This window comes from Vidua macroura, chromosome 2, assembly GCF_024509145.1.
Source record: "Vidua macroura isolate BioBank_ID:100142 chromosome 2, ASM2450914v1, whole genome shotgun sequence".
In the NCBI taxonomy this organism is placed as follows: Eukaryota; Metazoa; Chordata; class Aves; order Passeriformes; family Viduidae; genus Vidua; species Vidua macroura.
The window spans coordinates 25,813,028-25,835,013 of record NC_071572.1 but is presented as its reverse complement, the minus strand read 5'-3'; the positions used below and the strand labels follow the sequence as shown (position 1 = coordinate 25,835,013).

Below are 21,986 nucleotides of genomic sequence, written 5' to 3'. Positions count from 1 at the left end.
GAACATATCTGACTTGTGGAGCACATGATCCTCTTTCCTCTCCTCCCTTCCTTCCTTTCAGGGTAACAAGTCAGATGAGGTCTCTTGCCAGCAGTCCCACAGCTGTTAAAGGTATTGGGACGACTGGGAGGTCTGCCTGTAGCCCTAAGTGTCTAAATGGAAGGAGGAAGATTCCCTGGCTAAAGATTTGGGACTCTGAAGATGCTTCAGTCCTACAAAACTCTACAGACCTTATCAGCTAAATAAATTAGCCCTAGAATGTATACTGGGGACATGCCAGAAGCAGCAAAGTTCATATGGAAGGGTTAAGCTGTACATCCATCCCGCTAATGGCTTGTGCAAATTCTACCTTTGCTGTTCACATTGCAAATTTTGTGTCTCTGTGTCTTTGTTGTCATAGTGATAGAAAGCACCAAGAATATTCTATAGTTTTTTTCTTTGACATGGATGCAGAACATCCTTTGGCATGTATGTTTTCTCTCCCTCCTGGTTACTTTTTTCCTTAGCTTTCCCAAGAGCTTTAAAAAAAAAAAAAAAGAAATAATTAATGGAGTTCACTGTGCTTAGGCCCAGTAAATTAGACAATACAAATACAAACACACACAAACAAATACAATAAATACTAAAGAACTTGGGCTGAATGTCATGATTAAAAATATGTATGATTAAAAATTTGGTTTTATTTCACCCAACAGGAAGTCTCCTGCTGGCTGTAATGGGAGCTTAAACACCTGCATTCAACACAAACAGCCATAAGTGCCTGAACCTGAATCTCACAGTTGGCTTCTTGAATCATATTTTGAGGTTGAGTTGTCCAAATACACAACTCCCACTTAATTCTGCTTGTGCAGAGAAGAGGCAGAGAGGGAGAGGGGACTGGAAAAGTTCCTGGGACTAGAAACATCGTGTGCTTTGGTCTGCAGTATGTGAGACAGGAATTTCAAAGTCATAGGTGCTCCTGTCTTGTTCTGTGGGAAACACAGTCTAGGTCAGAATTTTGGGCTGTGCACCAAGAAACAACTGAAATGAAACAATGAAGACTCACAGTAAAGAAATTGTTTGGGATTGAACAAAAATCATGGACTTTCTTTAAAAATATTAATAAAGCATGTTAGTTTTTAGTACATCTAATGTGGTGGTAGAGAGAATAAATGGATTTGCAACCCATGAACACTATAAGAAGAGTGGTGTGACATGGCAGAAAGATGAAATGTCTGTGAACAGTGATGTAAAAGGTGAGGTGCAGGCAAATGTTCAAATGGACATTCATCAGATTTACAGGTCAATCCACATGAGGATGCCTGAACTCTACTGTGGATCAGTGAAATTTATTTTTATGCCACTCTAATTAACTTTCCTAACTCCCAAGCTGATATCCTTTCATGTAACACCTGTAGTGTCCATATAGATGAGAAAACACATCAGTGACAAGAGTATTGTGGGATTTATAGTGCCTGGCAGCAGTAGCCTGGGCTTTTTGCACAACATGCACTTTTCTCCCTAAATCAGGAGAATTCCAAACTTAGTGTCTCAATACCTGGATATAAAATTAATTATATAAGGATTGATAAGTGTGCATCTCTGTGAAATGTAAGGGGAATGTAAATCTTCATAGACTGAAACAGTTAAAAAGCTAATAGTGTGGTTGGCAATTAACCTCATGGAAAACACAAGTAGCTTCTAGCAACAACTCTTAAACAATGAGTCAGGGTGGAGCCTTCTTGAATGAGAGGATTAGTTGCCAGTGAAGTTAAGATACATCTCAACTTTCTGTATTTCAAAGTTCATACACATTTGGAAATAAAGTGTTGACAGATGGTTCTCATGAAGTACATCTTGATATAGAAGATGCCAAAGTGCATTATTCAGATAGGATATGGAACAGTAATAACAATAATATAATAATAGATATGGAATTTAAGTAAGATACAGAATATCCAGATACTCATGGACTCAGGATAATGGCATATTTCCCAAAGTTGATTGAAGGATATAATCATGATTGATGCAGAATCAGATCAGTAGGAGATCAGAGTGAAATTTATTTTTTGAATATGGATAAGAATTTTCTTAGTGGCAGTGGCATTAGAATTTAAATAGCCATTCCCTTTCTATTTTAGCTTAAAATCTTTGGGTATGTATGAAAACAGACCTTTTCTTTTGTCAAGACAAAATTGTAGGACAGAGGTAGTTTGCAATAAATTAATTGGGTTAAAAATTCCTTTTTTTTCCCCAATGCCTTCAAATCACATTTTTTTATAAGAAAAAATAAATTTAGTGAGTCCCATGAGACTCACTAAATAATGTATCCTTTTGAAACAATTTGCATGAATGGACTCAGTAGGGTGAAGGTTAATTTCCCACACATGCCCAATTTCAGTAAAGAAAAGGACGGATCAGCTTACTTTGATAGTTAATTTGCTGAGAAAGAGGCCTGGGGAAAAGCAGGATGAAGATGAGCAATTATGTCCCACACGAGATGGGGACACACAAAGTTTGTGTGTTTATGTGCACATGATCAAGTACTTTTTGTGTAAAAGCAACCAAGGCAAGTAACCACTGTGCTGGTGACCATGTTACTTGAGATCTGCTGGTTTGCCTGCTGAATATTCTTCTGAGAAAGCATGAAAAAGAGAGAACACTCTTGTTAAAATGCATGGAACTATGTTTGCCCAATCATAAAAGGATTTTATTTTTATTTTTTTCCTTTCAGAATTAAACATGTTATGTTACACAGACTTCTAGGGGAAAGGGAGGTACCCCAGCACACCAGGTAAGAGGCAAGTAAGGAGAAATGTAAAAATATGTATGCCATTTTCTACCTACAGGGAGAACAAGAGTTGAGCAGACATTAAAGTTTGAAACCCTAGTTGAACTCCAGATGGACAATTCAAGAAAGGTGGGTTTCAAATCATCCGCTGTGCACTGTATTTGAGAAGACAGAGAAGCCTGACTCATGTTCCAGTACAATCTACAGTGGAAGGATCTTCAGCTTTTTTCCATCTGGACCAGTTCCTTTCAACATAATGATGCACAAACATAGCTTTTGTGCTAAACTAATACCTAATTTGGACTTTCTAAGAAGAGTTACTTAAAAGCCAAGTGAATCCCAACTGTTACTGAGCTCTATCAAAGCATCAGTGTTAGGCTTTTTGATGTTGCGCCTGAAACCACTCAGGAGGAGAAATATTTATTTCCGAGCTATAACTTAGAACGAAATTACACACCCAACCTCTTCATAACTGGGAATAAACAATCAGATTTCAACCTAATTAATACTGACAACTTTCTCTAGCTATGCAATTTTGTTCATCCTAGAAGCAACCTGTTCAGTACTTTCTAGAAAAATGCTCTTATAGGCTGGCTACTTGGTTGGAAGTATTATCTGAAATAAAAGTCATCATACCACTTGATGGCTTGATCCGTGGACCAGGATTTGTTTTCCTTCTCTTCTAGACTCCAGTATTTATTAGATGGCAAGATTCAGAGCTTTCAAATTTGGTTAACATTTCACCATGAAGTATCTTTACAAAAGATGTCTGAAATCTCAAGATAAGTTGTTGAAGTACTTTTGGAAAAAATATTTACATTCCTTATCTTGTTAGGAAGAAAAACAGATCAGTTTTTCCCACATTAAATAAGGAGAGACTCAACAATTCTCCCTGAAATAGGAAGCCTCTGAACCTACCAGGACACTGCATCCTATGTATTTTTAAAAGCATAATGCACCATGAGATTTCTAAACCAAAATGAATAATGGAAAACAACAAGCCTTTTGGTGGTTCAAAACTGAATACTGTTTGTCACCTTTAAATGGAAAACCAACACTTAAATGATTAAGACTCAACATTATTAATTTACTGCAGACTTGCCAGTTAACAAAGAAAGATCACACAGTGCAATCTTCTTTTAAAAAACCTTTTAAACCTAGATGAGGACATTAGGCACCTGATAAACTGATCTGTATAATGAAGGAAGTTAATGGATATATTTGATTTTATCCCTATCTTATCACTTCCTAGTGTAAATGAAGCCTTTGAGTGGGTATGGGTTTAGCTTTAGCATTTGAATAAAATGAAAATTAATACACCTGTATGTGCAGTGGAAACAACAAAGCTTTAATAGAATAGTCAAATACTGTTTCTAAATTCCTGTAGAGTATCACTTGAGGAAATAGGAATATTTGAAAAACAAACCCAAGGAACTTCAGTCTGTCTCCAACCTACCTCATTTCATATCAAGATAACCCTCAGGAAAGATTTCATAGAGCAGTGTTGCATATATTGCAGAAAATATTGAGTAGCCTTACTGTAGAATATAAAAACCAGTTTTCAATCAATTCTATAATGTAGCTTATTAAAAGAGCATAACTTAAAAGATAATGGGAAGCACATGGTATATGACTGAGAATACTGTTTGCTACTTAAATTATTTTCTATCCTTTCTTCCTTTAAGTAAATGTAATTTTATGTGCAAAATGAAGTTGTGTGGTAACATGTCTGTATAGGTACTGTGTTCTTCCTGAAATCCAGATACATCATCACTTTTTTTTTGTCAAAAACAGTTTCAATATAATATACTATCTAATTGCAATCTATGCATTTTTTTTCTTCTTTGCATGAATAAAGGGAAAAACATCTTCCATATTTACACACCCCCTTCAAACTACCTTCTCTAGGAGTTCATTCAGTAGAAACACAAAATTTCTTGATGTACAAAAGGGAGATAGGTACAACATTCTTGTATTGTTTTGATAAAAATCTCATATAAATACAAACCCATTCCTCTGAAACCTTTATTATGGGAAGTGCAAAATCAATATAGAAACAAAGGCCTAAGCATTCTACATATCCTCAGAGCAGCAGAAGGAGGGACCAAACCTGACACCCTGAACTGCTTTGTGGAGGCTGGGATACCTTCACCCTGGTGGAGCCAATGTACTTTGGAGCCTGTAATGGTTTTGAAACTCAAGGAAGTTCTGTAAAATTGTATCACCAAATGAAGTAAAATCAGGGTCTTTCCATGCGCTCAGCAGTTGCTACCAACTCAGATGTCAGAGCACATTGTTTTTTACTTTAGCTTCTTTAAATTCACGTTGCAAAAGAGAAGAGAAATAGTTCTGGGTACCTCACACAGCAGAACTGCAAGGCAATGTAGCAGACCTTCTCATGTATAGCTTATGAGTTTAGTTTGGAAAGAACTTTAGCACTTAATCTGTGCAGGAGAAACAAAGCTCTCCTGGACTGGTACCAATTTCTATTAGTTTTGGAACAACCCCCCACCCCCCAGCTCATGTTCCAGCCTTCTTTGAATTTCTTTTTGTTAACTTGGTTTTTTAGCTGGCTACACACACTCTGAAAATCACAGAATTACAGAACTGGTAGGGTTGGAAGGAATCTCTGGAGATCACCGAGTCCAACCCTTCAACTAAGGCAGGATCACCTACAGCAGGTGACACAGGAATGTGTGCAAGTGGGTTTTGAATGTCTCCAGAGAGGGGAAACTCCACAAGCCCCCTGGGCAGCCTGTTCAGTGCTCTGCCGCTCTCAAAGTAAAGTAGTTCTTTCCCCATGTTGAGGTGAAACTTCTTGTGTTATACTCTAAGGCTACTGCTCCTCGTCCTGTCACTGCACACTGCTGGAAAGAGCCTGGCACCATCCTCTTGATGCTCATCTTTGAGATATTTATAGGTATTGATGAGATCCCCTCTCAGTCTTCTCTTCTCTAGTCTAAACAGGCCCAGCTCCTGCAGTCTCTCATAAGAGAGATGCTCCAAGTCCCCTTAGTCATTTTTGTGGTGCTGCGCTGAACCCGCTCCAGTATGAGAAATGAGTGTGAGTACAAACATATTCAATAACCGAATCAAACACTCATTCTGTTTTCTTTATATACTTGTATTTTATTACAGACTAATATGAAACCATCTTATATTCATACTAGAATTACTGTAATTACTTGTGAGCAAACTTAACCATTCTTGAATGTTTATATTTATTGCAAGCAGATTTGTATCTCCTGCTTATATATTCTACATAAGGATCCAAAATGTGGCTGAATATAAACAAGTTATATTTGGTTGTCTACAGAAATAAAAGTTAAAAATAGCACTGAGAAGAAACTTTACAGTAATGTATTCACACATTGACTCTTCAAATCAAATAAATGAAGTAGTATAGGATAATCTGAACATTAGATTTGAAGGCTGATTTATTTTCAAATAAATGCACCTAAAATTGTTCAATTAAAAATAAATGTTAGTATTTGGTGCCGATGACTACAAACATCGTTAATGTTTAAAGCACAGATAACTACCCCCAGCCCCATACAGCAACTTTCACAGATTCTACTTTACATTAGATCATGAAAGAACCTCAAAAATGCAAAGTGTACATAGCACAGAATTTATGTCCAAGACAATGCAGATTGAAATCCTGTAAATTTTCATAAGGTAAAAAATTAAAGCTGTATAAACTGATTTTTTTTGATTATTCTGCAAAGTAGAATCATGTACGTTTTTACTTTTGTAATACTTTCACAAATTTCCATTAAAGCTTTTTTAACAGAGACAGTAGCATGAACACAAGGATCCCACTGGCTTCCAAAAGAAAAGTAGTGCAGTTCCTCAATTACGCTATTTTTTTCCTCTTATTTTTGCAAGCCAGTTGGTTCAAGACACACAGGCTAATGCAAGCAAGAAAGTAAACTGTAAGCTTTTACATTAAGTGACTGAACAAACAATTATTATACATGGTAAAACAAAAAAGATCTTTTGCCACAAGCCACTGCAGGAATATATGAGCTCCTGTGGCCAAAAAGCCTGAAATACTTTCTAAGTCTTCACATACATTTGCTTAGCGCTTACCAGTTTTCAAGACATTTACAGAAGCAGTTATGGAGACATTATGCTGTTAAAGCTGCAACAATTTAAATGAGGCAAGTTAGAAGGTTACATAGATTTTTAGACCTTTCCTCTTTCCTTTTTTTTCTTCATACATAAAAATCTGTCTCCTTTCAGTGAGGAAATTCTCCTACCCATAATAAAACACTCTTAATGCATTTTGATCTAATTTCTACTTTTTCATCTTTTTTATCTTTTGCAGTAAAACTCACAAGTTAACACCTGCTGCAGTGGACTAGGTTTACATGGCAATAGTAACAGGGACTGAAGCAAAAACACATCAAGTGAAGCCAAGTTGATGTTTTATGTTCATTTCATTAAACAGTCTATTTTAACAAACAAACAGCACCAACTTTTAAAGGTAAAAGTATTGCTAAATCAAAGCAGAAACTTCCACTTAAATTCAAGCATTCTTTCTCCTCAAAAAAATGACATGTTTAACTAAAATTTCTCAAATGTATACAGGTGTTTCAGCCTGAACAATGTTGTCAACAATATGTAAATACAGGGCTACATGAAGTTTGCAAAGAACTGGTTTGTTAGTAGGCAGAACAGGAATGCAGCATTTTTAAAAGTATCAAGCAAAAATTTCCTTATTTAAGGCTAAAAGATAGAACTCACAAAGTAAAAAAGCAGGAGGCTTTATAGAGTAAAAAAGCTAGAAGTTATAATACAGCACTGCAAGTACAGCACTCTAATCGCTGCTACCACAAATCCCAACAAAACATCAATAACTTGGGTGAGACTCATAGAGCAACAGACCTGTATTTCTAATTTGACATTCATTAGAATTTCAACATTCAGCCACAACTCCACTCTAAGCTAAATTTAAGTGGCCAAAACTTATAGTTATAAAAAAAGCCTTCAAAACATATACTTAAAAAAAATAGAAATGGTGTGTTAACAAATGTATGCGTAAAACAGATTTATAAATAGCTACAGTATGAAAAATATTTCAGTGCAAAGGCAATTTTAAGATTTCTAAAAAATACATTACAAATAATTTGTTAACTACACACAAGAAATTTTTCACTGCTACTGGTATAAAATGTATACCCATATTAACTTCTTAAAAATATATACACCAGTGTTTTATGTAGGGGACGGTTCTAACTGACCAACATTCAAGTCTGCAATGGCAAGTATATGTACACACACCCACACATGTGTATGCATTTCAAAATGCTACTGCTAGAAGGATATTCTTTGAAACTTAAAAAGTGCTATATGTTAAATGATAAAAAACCTTTATCTGTGGTGTTCACTGTTAGACTTTGTAAAATTCTGTTATCTTTGGTATACTGAAGATTTCATAACTCACTTTACAATCTCTGCTTGACCCAGGGCATTTTAATAATAAATCACTGTTTGTTTAATACGAAAACTACACAGAATACTGTGAGGGACATTTTCTAGTAAGTTGATTTTTCTTTTATTAAAAAGTAAAGTAGTAAGTAAACTTATTTTGCCTTGGTTTTTTCTTGTTAAAACACAAAAAGGGAAATAATTTTTCTCTGCCACCCTTGTCCATGTGAAAGACAACTAACAATGTCTTGGCCAGGTCTTCCAATAAATGCTGCAGGTCTGATTCCAAATAATTTGTTTTCACACTGAAATACATTTTTAGGTAATGTCCTCACAGAGGTATTGAATGAGGATGGCTATTAATCAGTTGTAACCACCAAGCTGAAATTGAAATTGGATTACTACTTCAGATATTTTTGCACCCCAAAATAAAACACTGGACTAAAGAAACAGCACAAGGATGCAGCTAATAGTTGAATAGCAAGGTAACATAAATGTAGCAGAGAAAACAGAAGTGCAAGTTGGCTGTCATTCTTAAGGGAATTCAAACAGAATCCTTGCAGTCAAATTAGTTTCTCTATCCCAACTGTGGTTCAACTGTTAGTCAACAGTTGTGTGCCACCTCGTGGTTTGCTTGCAAAAGCTAACAGTTGTGTGCTTTGTAATACATCTACCAAGCCCATTAGCCAGTATCTAACCATACACGCACACAAAAAAAAAAAAAAAAAAAAATCAAGAGGATGAATCAACATAGTACAAGATAGTCATCCAGAAAAACAGCTTTTCTTCTAAGAAAAAATCCCCAACAAACTGTGTCAAAAAAAGCTTTCTGCTATATATATTTTATAATCATAGGGACAGGAAGTGAGAACACCAGATAATGTGCATCTTTGACAAATTCTAAGGTGTTTTAGGCAAAATGCTTACATTCAGTTTATAAGTAGATACCAACACTGGTGATATTTACCTGTTTAACAGCCAACTTGACTTCATATTGTGTGTGCATCTACACAAGGATTGTTTTGCCTGTCTTTCTACAGGGGAAAACTAACCAAAACCATACATAGCCCTGATTTGGCCACTTACAAGGAAGTGAACATTAGAGAGTGTTTCTTGAAAGCAGATTTGCACAGAGGAAACACCAGTTTGTTCTACAGAAAGAGCAAAGAAAGAAAAAAGGACAGAGGAAAATCAGAAACAGCATTTCTTAAATACGCTTTAGGAGAATTTCATTTGAGATAACTGAGACAATTGCTCCTGTCTGAAAATTAAAACTGTTGATCTCAAAATGTAGGTCCCTGACTGAAACTATGCACTTCAAGTAACAAAGAAAATCACTAAAGATGACAGAAGTAGTAAATACACAGAAGTCTTGACACAGGATGAAGAGAATTTTTAGTGCTACCAGTCTCACAGTACCAGACTGTGCAGATTGTTCATTGCTCCACTAGTTCAAAACATAAAAAGAGGCCTATTGGCCTGGAAGGGTTCATACTTCTAGCTCTTGATACTGTTTTCTCAACACTACCTCAGACAGCAAAAGCCACATATAGTTTAATATGCCTCTTTGACATGTCTGTTTCCTGAAAAAATAAATAAACAATCCCACAATTTTTAAAGGCTTGACTTGGTGTTCTGTCATATGGTCGTTTCCAAACCTGACCCACTGTAGTGGTAGCCTGCACTGGAACGCCAATGCTTATTTGAATAGCCAAAGACAGATGGAAGTACTGAATAATCAATGCCTCTCCACTGCGTAAACATCACTTTTTTAGAATGAGAATTAGACCTTCTTGCTGGGGAATTGCTGCAGTCACTGTTCCTGTATCTTGGGCTTTTCAGACAGGCAAGAGGTGTGAATTCCGAGATGTGCTCCTGACAGTGCCTTGATGCCTTCTGTTAAAGGGAAAAAAAGAAACAAATACACAGTAAATAGACAATCTTGGAACCAAAAGTATATAATTATTTTCTTTCACAGGACCACTGTCCCCTTGGTATAATAATACCTTTCCCTGGATCACCACTCTGGATATTTGTTTCATGTGAAAGTATAATCCCTTGTGTTGCTTTGCAATCAACCAGTTTCAACATGATTAGTTTTATACTAAGACCTACAGAACCAGGCATGATTTTATACTCAACTTCTAAACCTGATAATGGGCTCTTCAGAGAAGAGATGAAGACACAGAGACCTGCCTTCAAATGAAAGTGTTTTAAATCAAGGTTATGTTTAATTTTGGAATTTCTCCCAGTACATCTTTTTATCCCTGAACTTCTTATGTGGAATTTTAAGACAGGACAGATTCAAATACTTTGCCCGTTAGTTCCAAATAGAGGAAATTCTTTAGTCAGTTTTTGCTAACAGATGAAGGTTCCAGGGTTCCAGCACTTGCTTTGTATTTCTAAGCAATACTAAAGTTTAGACTTGCTTAGGTTATGTGTAGCATCTATACAGGCAATTTACACTGTACATCTGAGTACTATCTTGGTCTAATTGCCTATTAAAATTTATCTTTCTCACATAATCACTCCACACTCTGGCAGAATCAGCACTTCCACTCAGGAAATGCTCAGGACTGCAGAATACCACAGCTGCATGACAAGAGCCTGGATGTGTGTACAAACTGAAATTTATAGAGGTATGGAGGTTTTGTGATGGTATCTAACATATAAATGCATTATAAACATGGTTCAAAGCAATATTATTTATCTATCTCTCCGTGAATGCTATATAAATCAGTTAATCCTATATTCTTAATCATTCCCTTCTTCGCTGTTAATGAGAACACAGTAACAAAAGGACAAAATCACAAAGTAAATATTAATGATATAGCTTATAGAACTTTGGCTGCAATGTAATATGACACTTCAATGCCAATCACAAGCTTGAAACAGTTCTATTGCATAAGCTAGAGTAATCTGAAAGCTCTCTTAAAAAGACATTCTTGCAAAGGTCACAAAACTATCCAAAACTGCTCACCACAGTGAGGCCCGGGTTCTTTTAAACACATATAGACCAAATAGCAACAGCATTACATAAAAATCAGGTAACATATTAGCAGATTTGCTTTGGAAATGTTAGAGGGAGTAGTCATACAGTTTGGTAACTAATTTTCCTATTCTTTCAGCTATAAAATGAAGCATTTTAGTTACCATAGATAGTTCTAAAAATAAAATGCTTTTTTCTACACATGGCTCTGAGACAAGAGCCTTTACCAAGCCTGAAGCTAATCAAGGAAGTTGGTGTTTCCTACTACTACTGGTCATTAAAAATCAAATCAGCAAAAGTCATTAAAAGCAAATCACCTACTTTAGCTACCTTCAGCTACCTTAAAGTCCTACAGCACACAGAGCACATGACATCTGTCCTTCTCACATACTGCTAACTTTGCACCTTTACTTTGTTCCTCATGTGCTGCTTTTGAGGTCAGGAGAGCATGAAGGGACTGGAACAGTCATGGCATCTAGGTGGGAATTATTAGAGTAAAGAGTGTATCTTCTTAACTTGTTTAATCAGTGGCATTAGCAGGGAGATGATGTAAAACAGAGAACTTCATTCTGCTGGCCTTCTGTTTGAGGAATTTAGTTCATTGCTTATGCTGCTGTCTCAGACATTCACACTTCTTTCCATCTGAGGCAGTAACACAGCAATGCCCTGGTCTGTATAGAACACAGCACTGTGGCAGACACTGCCACACGCACAGCCCCGGTCTTCTGACCCAAGGTCCTATCCATAAGTAACTCGCTATGATTATCTTCACATGTTACCATCTGCATTTGGTCTATATACGTATTCAAGAACATGAAAGATGATGGATAAACTGCTCCTGGGTAAGAACTACATCTGACTTTGTGTATTCTACACTGGTGTAACGTGAGTACACACTGCAATAATGACTGCAGTTCTTATAGAAGAAATGTCACACAACACCTATACATAATACAATGTATTTATAGAACATGAATATGGGTATATCCATTTATTGGTTTGCTTTACATGATTAAGTTTCTGAGACAAAAAAGTCTTACCTGCGGCATGGAACATTTCTTGCAAGAACTAGGCTCTCCAAGTAAAACATAATGATTTTGTATCAATACTGATAAAAGTACATCAAAAACTCTGGAGGAAACAGTTGATTTGTAAATAGCACCAATAGAAATTAATCCAAATTGGCAACGCATACAGTACTGTTACCTAGCTTTGATCTAATTATGGCTCGGAAGGTGAAAGATTTCCTTCAAGAAGTGGCCCATCGCAGTTCGCCAGTGCATTTTGGCCTGTTTTATGTCTCATACTCTTCTGCAAGGATGAGGAAAAACAGTGAGACTCTTGATGAATACAAGAAATGTGAATGAATTGTACCATTTGGTAACTGTTATAGCAAAGTCCTGTAAAAGTGATGGATTTTCTGACAGACTTAAAAAGGAAAGGTTATCCAGTGTAAAACAAGGTTTCTATTTCTGGATCCTGAGATTAATCATTTGAGGGTGTTTTTAATTCCATTTCAAACTCTGTTAAAAATTACTCTCAAGTGCACTAAACTGACTAAGTACTGTGGGCTGTGTATCCTGCCCCTCTAACAATAACCTGTACTGAATGGGAGAGGTGCCTGTGGTACGAGGAGGCCAAATTGATCCTACACGAGGGAGTGGACATCCCATTCCCCTACTCCCCGAAACAGCTGGCACACTGAAGGGAGTGCCCCACACGGGGTGATGGGGCAGTGCTAATGAAGGCTGACTTACAGCTTCCTCATTACACTATGGGCAGAGAGGGCCGGGGAGTTGCCAAGGAAACTTCTTCCACGGCATTCAAATATTGCAACAGCAAGATCCATTGCTTTGTTTCCACACAGGAGGAGCCTGACAAGGCAGCAGTTTGCTGGTGAACACTTGTCTGAGCACCCAGGGCAGTTGTTCAACAGCAGCTAAGCCCACTGAGAAACAGAAGAATGATGAATCCCCAGAGACGCTTCCCCAGGCAAAAGGACCACTTTGGGTTTCCCCAGGTGCAGCAAAGGGTAAAGATCTCATAACATGGCTGATGGCCCAAGCTTGTGACTGAGTGAAAGCAAAGTAAAAAATCAGTCAAAAACAAAGAGAAAAAGAAAAATATTTCTTAAAAAGGGATGAAAGTACAGAAGTAATTTACAGCTTAGAAACTAAACACCGAGTATTTCAGCTACCAAATACTTGGCATTGCTAAACCACTGTCAATCAAAGTGAAAATTATAAAAATGGAAATAGGATAATTTAAATTGAATTTATATTTTCCCTAACAGAGTGGCTGAAATTCTGCTGCTAATGAAAGAAGAAAAAAGAAAAAATAATCAGTGTAGATTGGATATATTTTTAAAAATACCCTATTGCTTTTTAAAAGTAAAAGATGTAAGAAACCTTGCAGCTGCACCGTCACCAGTTAAAGCACAAAATTCAATTTGTGCCATTGAGCCAGAGTTGCAGAGACGATATGTATAAGAAATAAGCAGATTTTGACCAAAATTTCCAAAAGGCAACAGATTCCTCCAAAGCTTTTGCAGATGTTTTAGCCCAAGAAAGGTAACAGTTCCTATGTATGTATATATATCAATACCAATATACATGCATATATATATATATACATATGCTTGTATGCACATATATGTATCTGTATACACATATATGTCTGTATATATATATATATATATATATAAAGGAAAAGCTCCCTGAAAAAAACCCAGAGCTATACGTGACATGTTGTAAAACATCCAATGTTAATGATGGTAAACAATTGCTCACCACACACTGGAGTGACCCTCAAATAACTGAAAAAATTAGAAGTATAAGAGCTGCTTCAAAGGCTTTATGCATTCTTATTGCCTGAGTAGAACTAAATTAGTAACCTGGGAAATGGTCACTAGTCCTACGTTAATCTTTTCAATTGTTCCTGAAGCCCTTTTGTTATAAAGGAAGCAATATCACTTTTAGGAATGCAGTACATTTAAAAATACTTATTTATAAGCTGAGTTCAAACCAATCCTGAGACCCTAAGACACAATTTTAGTCAGAATTGTCGATAGTGAAAAAAACTGTATTTTCCCTCTGATTACAGTAAATTTTATTGACTATATATTTTTGAGGGGGAATGAAGGAGGAAATACATATTTTATCTTAACAACTTAAAAAAAAAGATATAAAATCTGAAATGGAAACCAACAGTCTGTGAATATTAAGTAAAAAACAGCTTTCTTGCAGACTGTAGGGGAAACAAGATTTACTAGCATTTCTTCTACTTTTACATTAAATAATGTCAAACTTTCAGATCCCGTATTGTTTTCTTTCTAGAAAGAGCACAGAATTTCATAAAAGGGAACATAAGGAAAGCTCAGTTTCAAAATGTATGCTTGAAAAAGAAAAAAGCTGCATTTTCTAGCAGCAGAGAAGATACATTAATATATTCCAAAGACTGCTGAAGTGTTTTCCAGTACCACATTTTCTGTATGATGCTAGCAACATCAGCCTAATTAGAATTATCACTTGTTTGTGTGGCCACTATCCTACTTATTTAGGTACAATGGAAACACAACATCTACATTTACAGACAGACCAATGATTAAAATGGGAATATAAGAATTGTAAATTCCTGAGGCAGAAACATTCTGTAAAACACAACAAGAACAGTGACAAAAATTGATAGTGACAGTGATAGACTACGACAATTCATACAATCTTTGAGAGACATAGAAGGAAAAAACTGTACTAAATAGTATTCCTCAAAATACAGTTGATATGAATCACAAATGGAGATAATGAGTATGGTAAATAACTTCGGATGATAAACTTTATAAAGTCCTTTGAATGAAATGGCCAAGCATGCAGAAAGGCAGAAAAAAGTCACCTTTTGTTCCATTAGAAACTTAGACTGCTTGAAGTCTGAGAAAGCATAAAGATGGTGGACTGCTCAACAGAAAGGCACTGATGTTTAGTCTGATTTCCCCAGAAGATTGTAGGAAGCAACCGAGCACATCATTTATGTTTAAAGCAAGGTAGCAGTTATTTAGACAAAGTGGATTGGAAGACAGGAAGAAACAAAGGGAAGAAGAAACACAAGCAATATAACTGGTTAAAAGTCACAGATCTTTGACTAAATATTAAAAAATGAATATTGTCAGTGTTGAGCCCAAAGTCTGCTTTACTACTGATTCATTTTCCAGTACTAATACACAATGTCTGTAAGAAATGCTACAAAACCTTTGTTGGGGGTTTTTATTTACTAGCTTGTTTCTTTACCTTAACCCTTGCTCATTCTCTCTCTTTAGACTTTTAAATGAACTATTCAGCATCTATACTGAGGTCAACTCCTTTCACAAGTAGTACATATGACATCTAACATCTCTGAATGAAAAAATGTTAAGTACTGATCTGCCTGGGAATGCTTTCCTGCTATTCTTTATTCTTTCCTGAAGAAACGCATTGTTACACCCATACATTCTAGGAATACAAAAGAGTGGCAGAGGGTTTTACATTTGCCACAGGGCAAATTTTTCCTTGGTAGCAAAGTTCCTTTATTCCTTCCTCTTAATGCAAAGTATCTTCACAATTAAAGATCAAAACGCTACCTAGTCCCTTTTGTTGTTGGTAACTCATTCTTTTAACCTACTGGTGGCAGCTCATGGACTGAAAAGGGCAAGGGCAGTAACATTAAGTTTAAAATTCAGCACACCTCTCCTGTCCTTCACATCTAACATATATAACATATAAAAGTTTACTGGGATTAAAATACAGAAAACGTTTTCTATTCATGTCCCCATCATAGTACCATGGTTCCCAAAGAACCTGGCTTCCTCTCCAGCCTTAGAAGAGCTGGCCTGTATTTACACAGTCATTTCTCCTTTTGGGCTGATCAGATGAAAGGAGAGAATGGATTTTGAAATCCTCTTCCCAAGGGCACAGCAAGGCACATTTATGTATAAATAATGGATCAGAACAGGCAAAATATAAGTCAAAATATAAAAGAGAAAAAAATTATTAATAGGATATGAGTAAGATTTAATACATGTGTTTATTTAACAGGCATCAGCATGTTATCAGATGTAAGTGCCTCTTATCTACCCTTATGGAGATCCCAATCCCCTTGCCCTTCTTATCTCCTCAAATCAGAAATCATGTTGAGCCATGTAGCTGTCTCCCACCATCCTCATCAGCTGACTTCCCTGTGGTTGCTGGTATGGAGGCACAAGTGTTGCCCCAGGATTCAGGTTAACACCACCATGTAAATAACAGGCAGCATCTTTCACCATATTGCTCAGACACCACAGATGGGGAACTTCTGCTTTAATCTCATCTCTGACCTTGGCCTAGGTGATTAGACACTTGTAATACAAAGAAAACCTAACTTCACAATGAAAAAGATTATTTACCTGGATTCTTTCTGTTGCTGTAGGCCACAACTCCCTGCATAAGACCTTCTTCAGAACATCTGGAAGGAGGCTGACGGTTATGAGCAGAATTATACCCAGCCACGCAGGACCGCTGGACAGCATTTGCATGAACACATAATACATCCTCTGATAATTGAGAAAAGGCCTGGGAGGAAAAAAAGATAAAATAATTATTACACTTCAATACACAAAAGAAAGGCTGACAGTATGAAATACAAGAATTATGCCAGTGGTGAAATACTTCAGGTTCAGTTTCCCAGTTTGTGGGGGTTCATCCATCCCAGTCTTCTCAAAGGGAGCCGGTGCTAACCATGCACCATCTGGAGATAACTACCTTCCTTTTGTCTTCCAGACTGCAGGAAATATCATGCTGTCCCCTCCCTGCACAGTGTCTCCCCCTTGCAAAGATAAATTAAGTTCATTCTTAATGTGTTTATGCTCTTACACCCTTATCTTGCCCCAGGTATTTTCCACCTTTCTTCTTACTGTCCCACCCACCATTCCCCTGGTCTTTGCTAAGGCACACTCCTTTGTATGTAACCTCAGACTAATGCTTGTTAACCACACTTATTTTCATACCTCTCAGGGTCCCATAAGTATCTCTAACACTTTCATGTTATGTTCCCCATCCTATTCACCACATACTTATCTGACCATACCATTAATACCTTCTCTTCCCGATTTCCCTGTATCTCATGCAGTTGGATGATAATTAAAATGCCACCATTGTATGGCACTGGGAACCAGAGGCCATAATCACTGAGAACCAAGATCAAGGGACAGTTCGCAGCAACACTGCAGTGTAAAACCAGTAGGGCAGTTTCCTGACAGTTTTAAAAATTTGATAGTATTTGCATACTAAAAAGGTAACTAAGCTGAAATACATTTTTATATACACACAGTCACATATCTAATACACAGCAAGGCTGGTTGGAAAACATTATCTGGGAAAATGTCACTTCTGCAAATTGATGCTGAAGAAACTGAGATCTGATCTTACTAGAAAAAAGAAGAGGCAGCTAAATATCCAAGCAGTTAAGACGTAGTTACTCATTTGCAAAAGACATGCTAAATACAAATCCTTTCTCTAAATTAAATGGCATCTTAATCACCAACCAATAGTTAGCCCTCTCCTTTAATCTCTCAGAATATTGTGAATGCAAAGTAGAATGGCTCTAGCAGTAGTTAAAATGATGGCCTTGTAACTGAGATCTCTGCAAGTGTGAAATAAAATTTCTAGCTCCTGACGGCAATCAGACACAGTAAGGAACTGAATTTGTTCCAACTTTATTTCCTTTCCAAAAATTTCAGTTTCAAGTACACAGAACTTTTTATAGCAAACCCCCCCAACACTTTAAATTGGCTATGCACAAGAGTTACACTAATCCCTACAAAGCTTCTTACCAACATTAATAAGTTGGTCATCAGACACCTACAGTAACTCCACTTTGCTAAGTAAGGAGGCAAAACAATAAGCTCAAACACAGGACTCTTGGACATCCACATGACTTTGATATTGAGTTCTGTTCCCTGTCTCTAGTTTTGACTGCTACAGATAGCTTCCAACACAAGCCCAGCAGGTAGGTGGGCAGTCACCTACTGCACAGACATGACCTATTCTGTGACATTTTGATTCAGAAAGGCAGTGTCAGCTCCTTGAACCAACCCTTGGGCTGCTTTTGATTGACACTACAGAGACAAAACCCAGTGGTAGTCTGGGGTCTGATATTCTCCTTGCATTCTACTTTAAGAAAATTTTAGCAGATATTCATTGATAGAAGAGCTGAGCACTCTAGTTAGCAATTATGATGGGTTTTAAATAGAGTGCTGCATTATATAAAGGCTAAATTTAATTTTGTGACAAAAAGGTGAAATATAACAACTTTATGTTTCTGAAACAACTTTTACAATGCAATTAATATTAGGGTTCATACCAAATAATTCCTCCCCAGAGCAGAGAAAAGACAATGTAGAATACCAGCGATCCCCAGATCACAAAGTGATTTATCCATGTCCAATAGTGTGTATCTATTGCAAGCTGAAAAAAAAGATATTATATGATGTTATTACTATCTAGATGCAGCAGGAATTCCCAGCAGGAGATAAAATAGAATTATACCTTTTGAAATAAGGAAGAATTCTACATAGAAGTAGTTAAAAATATCTGTCAAGTTTGAGCACAGTTTGAAATAAGGAAGAATTCTACATAGAAGTAGTTAAAAATATCTGTCAAGTTTGAGCACAGTTTGAAATAAGGAAGAATTCTACATAGAAGTAGTTAAAAATATCTGTCAAGTTTGAGCACAGTTAAGAAGGCACAGATCGCAAACTCTCTATATAAAGTAATAAAACAATGCATGGTGATATAAAGAACCCAATATAAAAAAGCAACAATTAAAAAACAAGTTTTAAGAAAGTTTCAGTGGATAAAATACAGCATACCTTACCTTAAATGTAACAGTGAATACAAGCACAGTAAACACCACTGTTCCAAAGGTCCAAGTTCCAAATATCTACAAAAAATGGTCCAAAGCAGTTACAGGCAATATTGTCCACTATGCTGCGAATTGTTCAGAGTAAATATCTTAAAGCTTAGTATTGCCTTGTATCGTGACCTGACACTTGAGCAAAAACTGAATTCCTACATGATCTAGCCAGTGCAAAGTGCTCTGGTTTCTTGCTCTGTGTGTACACACCTCAGATTTCAGACAGACAGAAAAAGACCACAACCAACGCTCTACTCTGAACTTGAAGTTCACACATATATTTCCTAATACAAATCAAGGGTAGCACAATTAACAAATCACTGAGATTGAAAAACAAACTGCACTCATTTAATCTTCTTGGATGTCATCTTTTGCCTGATGTCCCTTCTCTGTTGGATGTCCCTTGGCATCCAACAATTTCTTGGAGATTCAACAGCATATTATACAGATAAGCATAAGAATGTTATAACCATACAAGTACAAAAACATCCACATATGTTTTAAGATAAACCACTTTTAACTTGTGTTTGATTTTCTCCCCACTTGCATAATGACATAAAAACACCTCTGCTTTTCAAGTGGGCAGAAATGACCATTAATGCTGACACAGGGAAGAACTAGTGATGAATACTGTCACAGAGGATTGCGTGGACTTCAGCAGCTACCAGATGACCAGGTTCAGGATCCACAGAAATACTGGCAAAGTAAGCAACATTTAGGATGCTGTATTTTAGAAGAGACTGTGTTTGATTCAGGGTATTGCACCCATGAAAGAGAAGTGTCCAAGAGATCCAAATTACTTTGAAAGATAACTCTTGAGATCTCATGAACTTCCTTCTGCAGTTACAACTTCAGGAATGAGACAACTTCCATGCAGGCATGGAATTTCAGCAGAAGAGCCAGTTGGCAAAGTAGGATGTTACTGCATAGACAAAAAGGCCAAATGGGAGCATTGAAGAGATGACAATATGGGCAGGCAGCAAACAGCATAAAAGCAGAACAAATCACAGACAAAATGCACCTCTAACTAGGATTACTGAGGGGTGTTGAGGGAGACAAAGAAGATATTTACAGCTATCCTTGCTTCAGAGGAAGAACAGAGTCTGCTGATGGAGTGTTAAGACAATCTAGTGGAAGGTTTCAAAGAAAATGCTCAATTACTCAATACTCTGGATAATAGTCTTCACTAACAAACCTGCTCCTTGGATTTAGTAGCAAAGCTTGGGAAGGGAAGGAAAGGAGCAGGCAATAGTGTGGGACCAACAGGTTGAGTTGTTTTTAAGAAGGAAAAGCAGTGTATTTTCAATGTATTTTGAATTTAGCAAGGCATTTGACACTTGGACAATGACAAAGCAGAGGCTGGCTAAATGGACTACTACTAGAGTTTAAAACTGGTTGAACCACTGGACGCAAAAGTCCTTGATGGATGGTTGGCTTCTGGTAATCAGCCAACCACACTAGGAACAGTGACTGGGCTGGAAATTGTGGAATATCCCTGTCAGTAGCTGGATGGTAACAGAATATCATGAGCAAACTACCAGGTGGTATAAAAATAAGAGAACGGCTAAAATAATGAATGACAGAGTTTCAATCCAGAGGAACCTCTGCTGATTTGAGAAGCAGGCTAACAGATACTTTATGGAATTTAATAAGGAGAAGTGCAAAGATTTACACCTATGATAGAGTAGTGACTGGCTGTGCAATGGCCCTGCTGAAAGGGAAGTTGCAGTGGGGTTATGTGGACTACAGGCTGAATACAAGACTATACTGTGCTCCCTATACATAAGGTAAACTGCACAGCAACTGGAAGGAACATGGCCACTGAAGAAAGGTTATTATTTCCATCTACTCAACTACAGTGAGGTTGAGCCTGGAACACTGTGCTCGGTTTTGGGCCCCTCAGTTCATGAGTGATGTGAAAAAAATAAGAAATAATCGGTGACAGGCAACCAAGGTGTTTAGCAGCCTATAGCTCTTCTGCAAAGAAGGGTGGAGGAGCTTAGTCTGGTGAAGGGAAGGTTGAGAAACAATCTAGCAGCTGCCCACAAATGTCTGAAGAACTACAAAGATGAAGAACTGGAACAAATTCCTCTTCAACAACAAGAAATATTCTGCTTTTTTTTGATAATATTTTTGATGATATTGTGATAAATTTTTCCACCATGAAGACAGAATAACATTGGAAGAGGTTGCCCTGGAAGGTTATGGAATCTGCATCTTCAGAGATACTGAAAACCTGAAAAAGACTAGACAAAGCCTTCAGCAAATTGATTTGAATTAGCCCTGCACAGAGCAGTGAGCTGAACTGGATTATGTCCAATCTACACTTTTCTGTATGAGATCATCCAATATTACACGACAGGGTATCCATGTGGGAAGATGATCACACAAATATGCTCTGTGTGAAAAATTTTGAGTGAAGACCACAGCCAGCCACAGAACATAAATCAGTAGGAAGCTAGGCTAAGATAATGCAATCAACTGGGAATGGAAAAAAAAAATTAAACAAATGACTGGCCAAAAGATTCATTATTCTCAGTAATCATTTCACTCTTTTAAAACTACTGTGAGTCTGTGGAACACTAGATAAAATTCAGAAAACCTTTAATTTTGATCTTTTACTTTGATATGTAATATGCTCATGCCATCATTATATTTTCTGTGCCCTAAAAAAACCTGTGCAGTTAACACCAGACAGGAATCTGGATCAGCAACTTCCAATCATGGCATTTACCAACTTTCTTCTTGCAGATAAATTTTACAATATTCTCATGTCATATGTACCATCTCTCAGAGAACCTACTGTCAGTCTAAGTTTCTGTATACTGAACAGATTTATCCATATTTGCAATAAAAGCTGCTAGATGGAATAAAGAA

General features: G+C 36.9%; 1 protein-coding gene across 2 annotated transcripts in view; it reads right to left on the bottom strand.

The window, feature by feature from the left end:
- Window positions 1-5,873: 5,873 nt before the first annotated feature.
- The window catches only part of ATP11A (ATPase phospholipid transporting 11A), a 114,912-nt gene continuing 98,799 nt past the window's right edge, over window positions 5,874-21,986 (bottom strand). Inside the window, exons 26-30 of one of the 2 annotated variants that reach the window (XM_053970944.1) lie at window positions 19,071-19,136; window positions 18,558-18,661; window positions 16,603-16,768; window positions 12,399-12,503; window positions 10,013-10,099 (exon numbers count right to left, since the gene is read on the bottom strand). In XM_053970944.1, coding sequence (XP_053826919.1) covers window positions 12,414-12,503; window positions 16,603-16,768; window positions 18,558-18,661; window positions 19,071-19,136 — 426 coding nt within the window. In that variant the 3' untranslated portion in view covers window positions 10,013-10,099; window positions 12,399-12,413. Of the gene's footprint in view, window positions 10,100-12,398; window positions 12,504-16,602; window positions 16,769-18,557; window positions 18,662-19,070; window positions 19,137-21,986 lie in introns of both variants that reach the window. The other variant, XM_053970943.1, reaches the window with a different exon arrangement.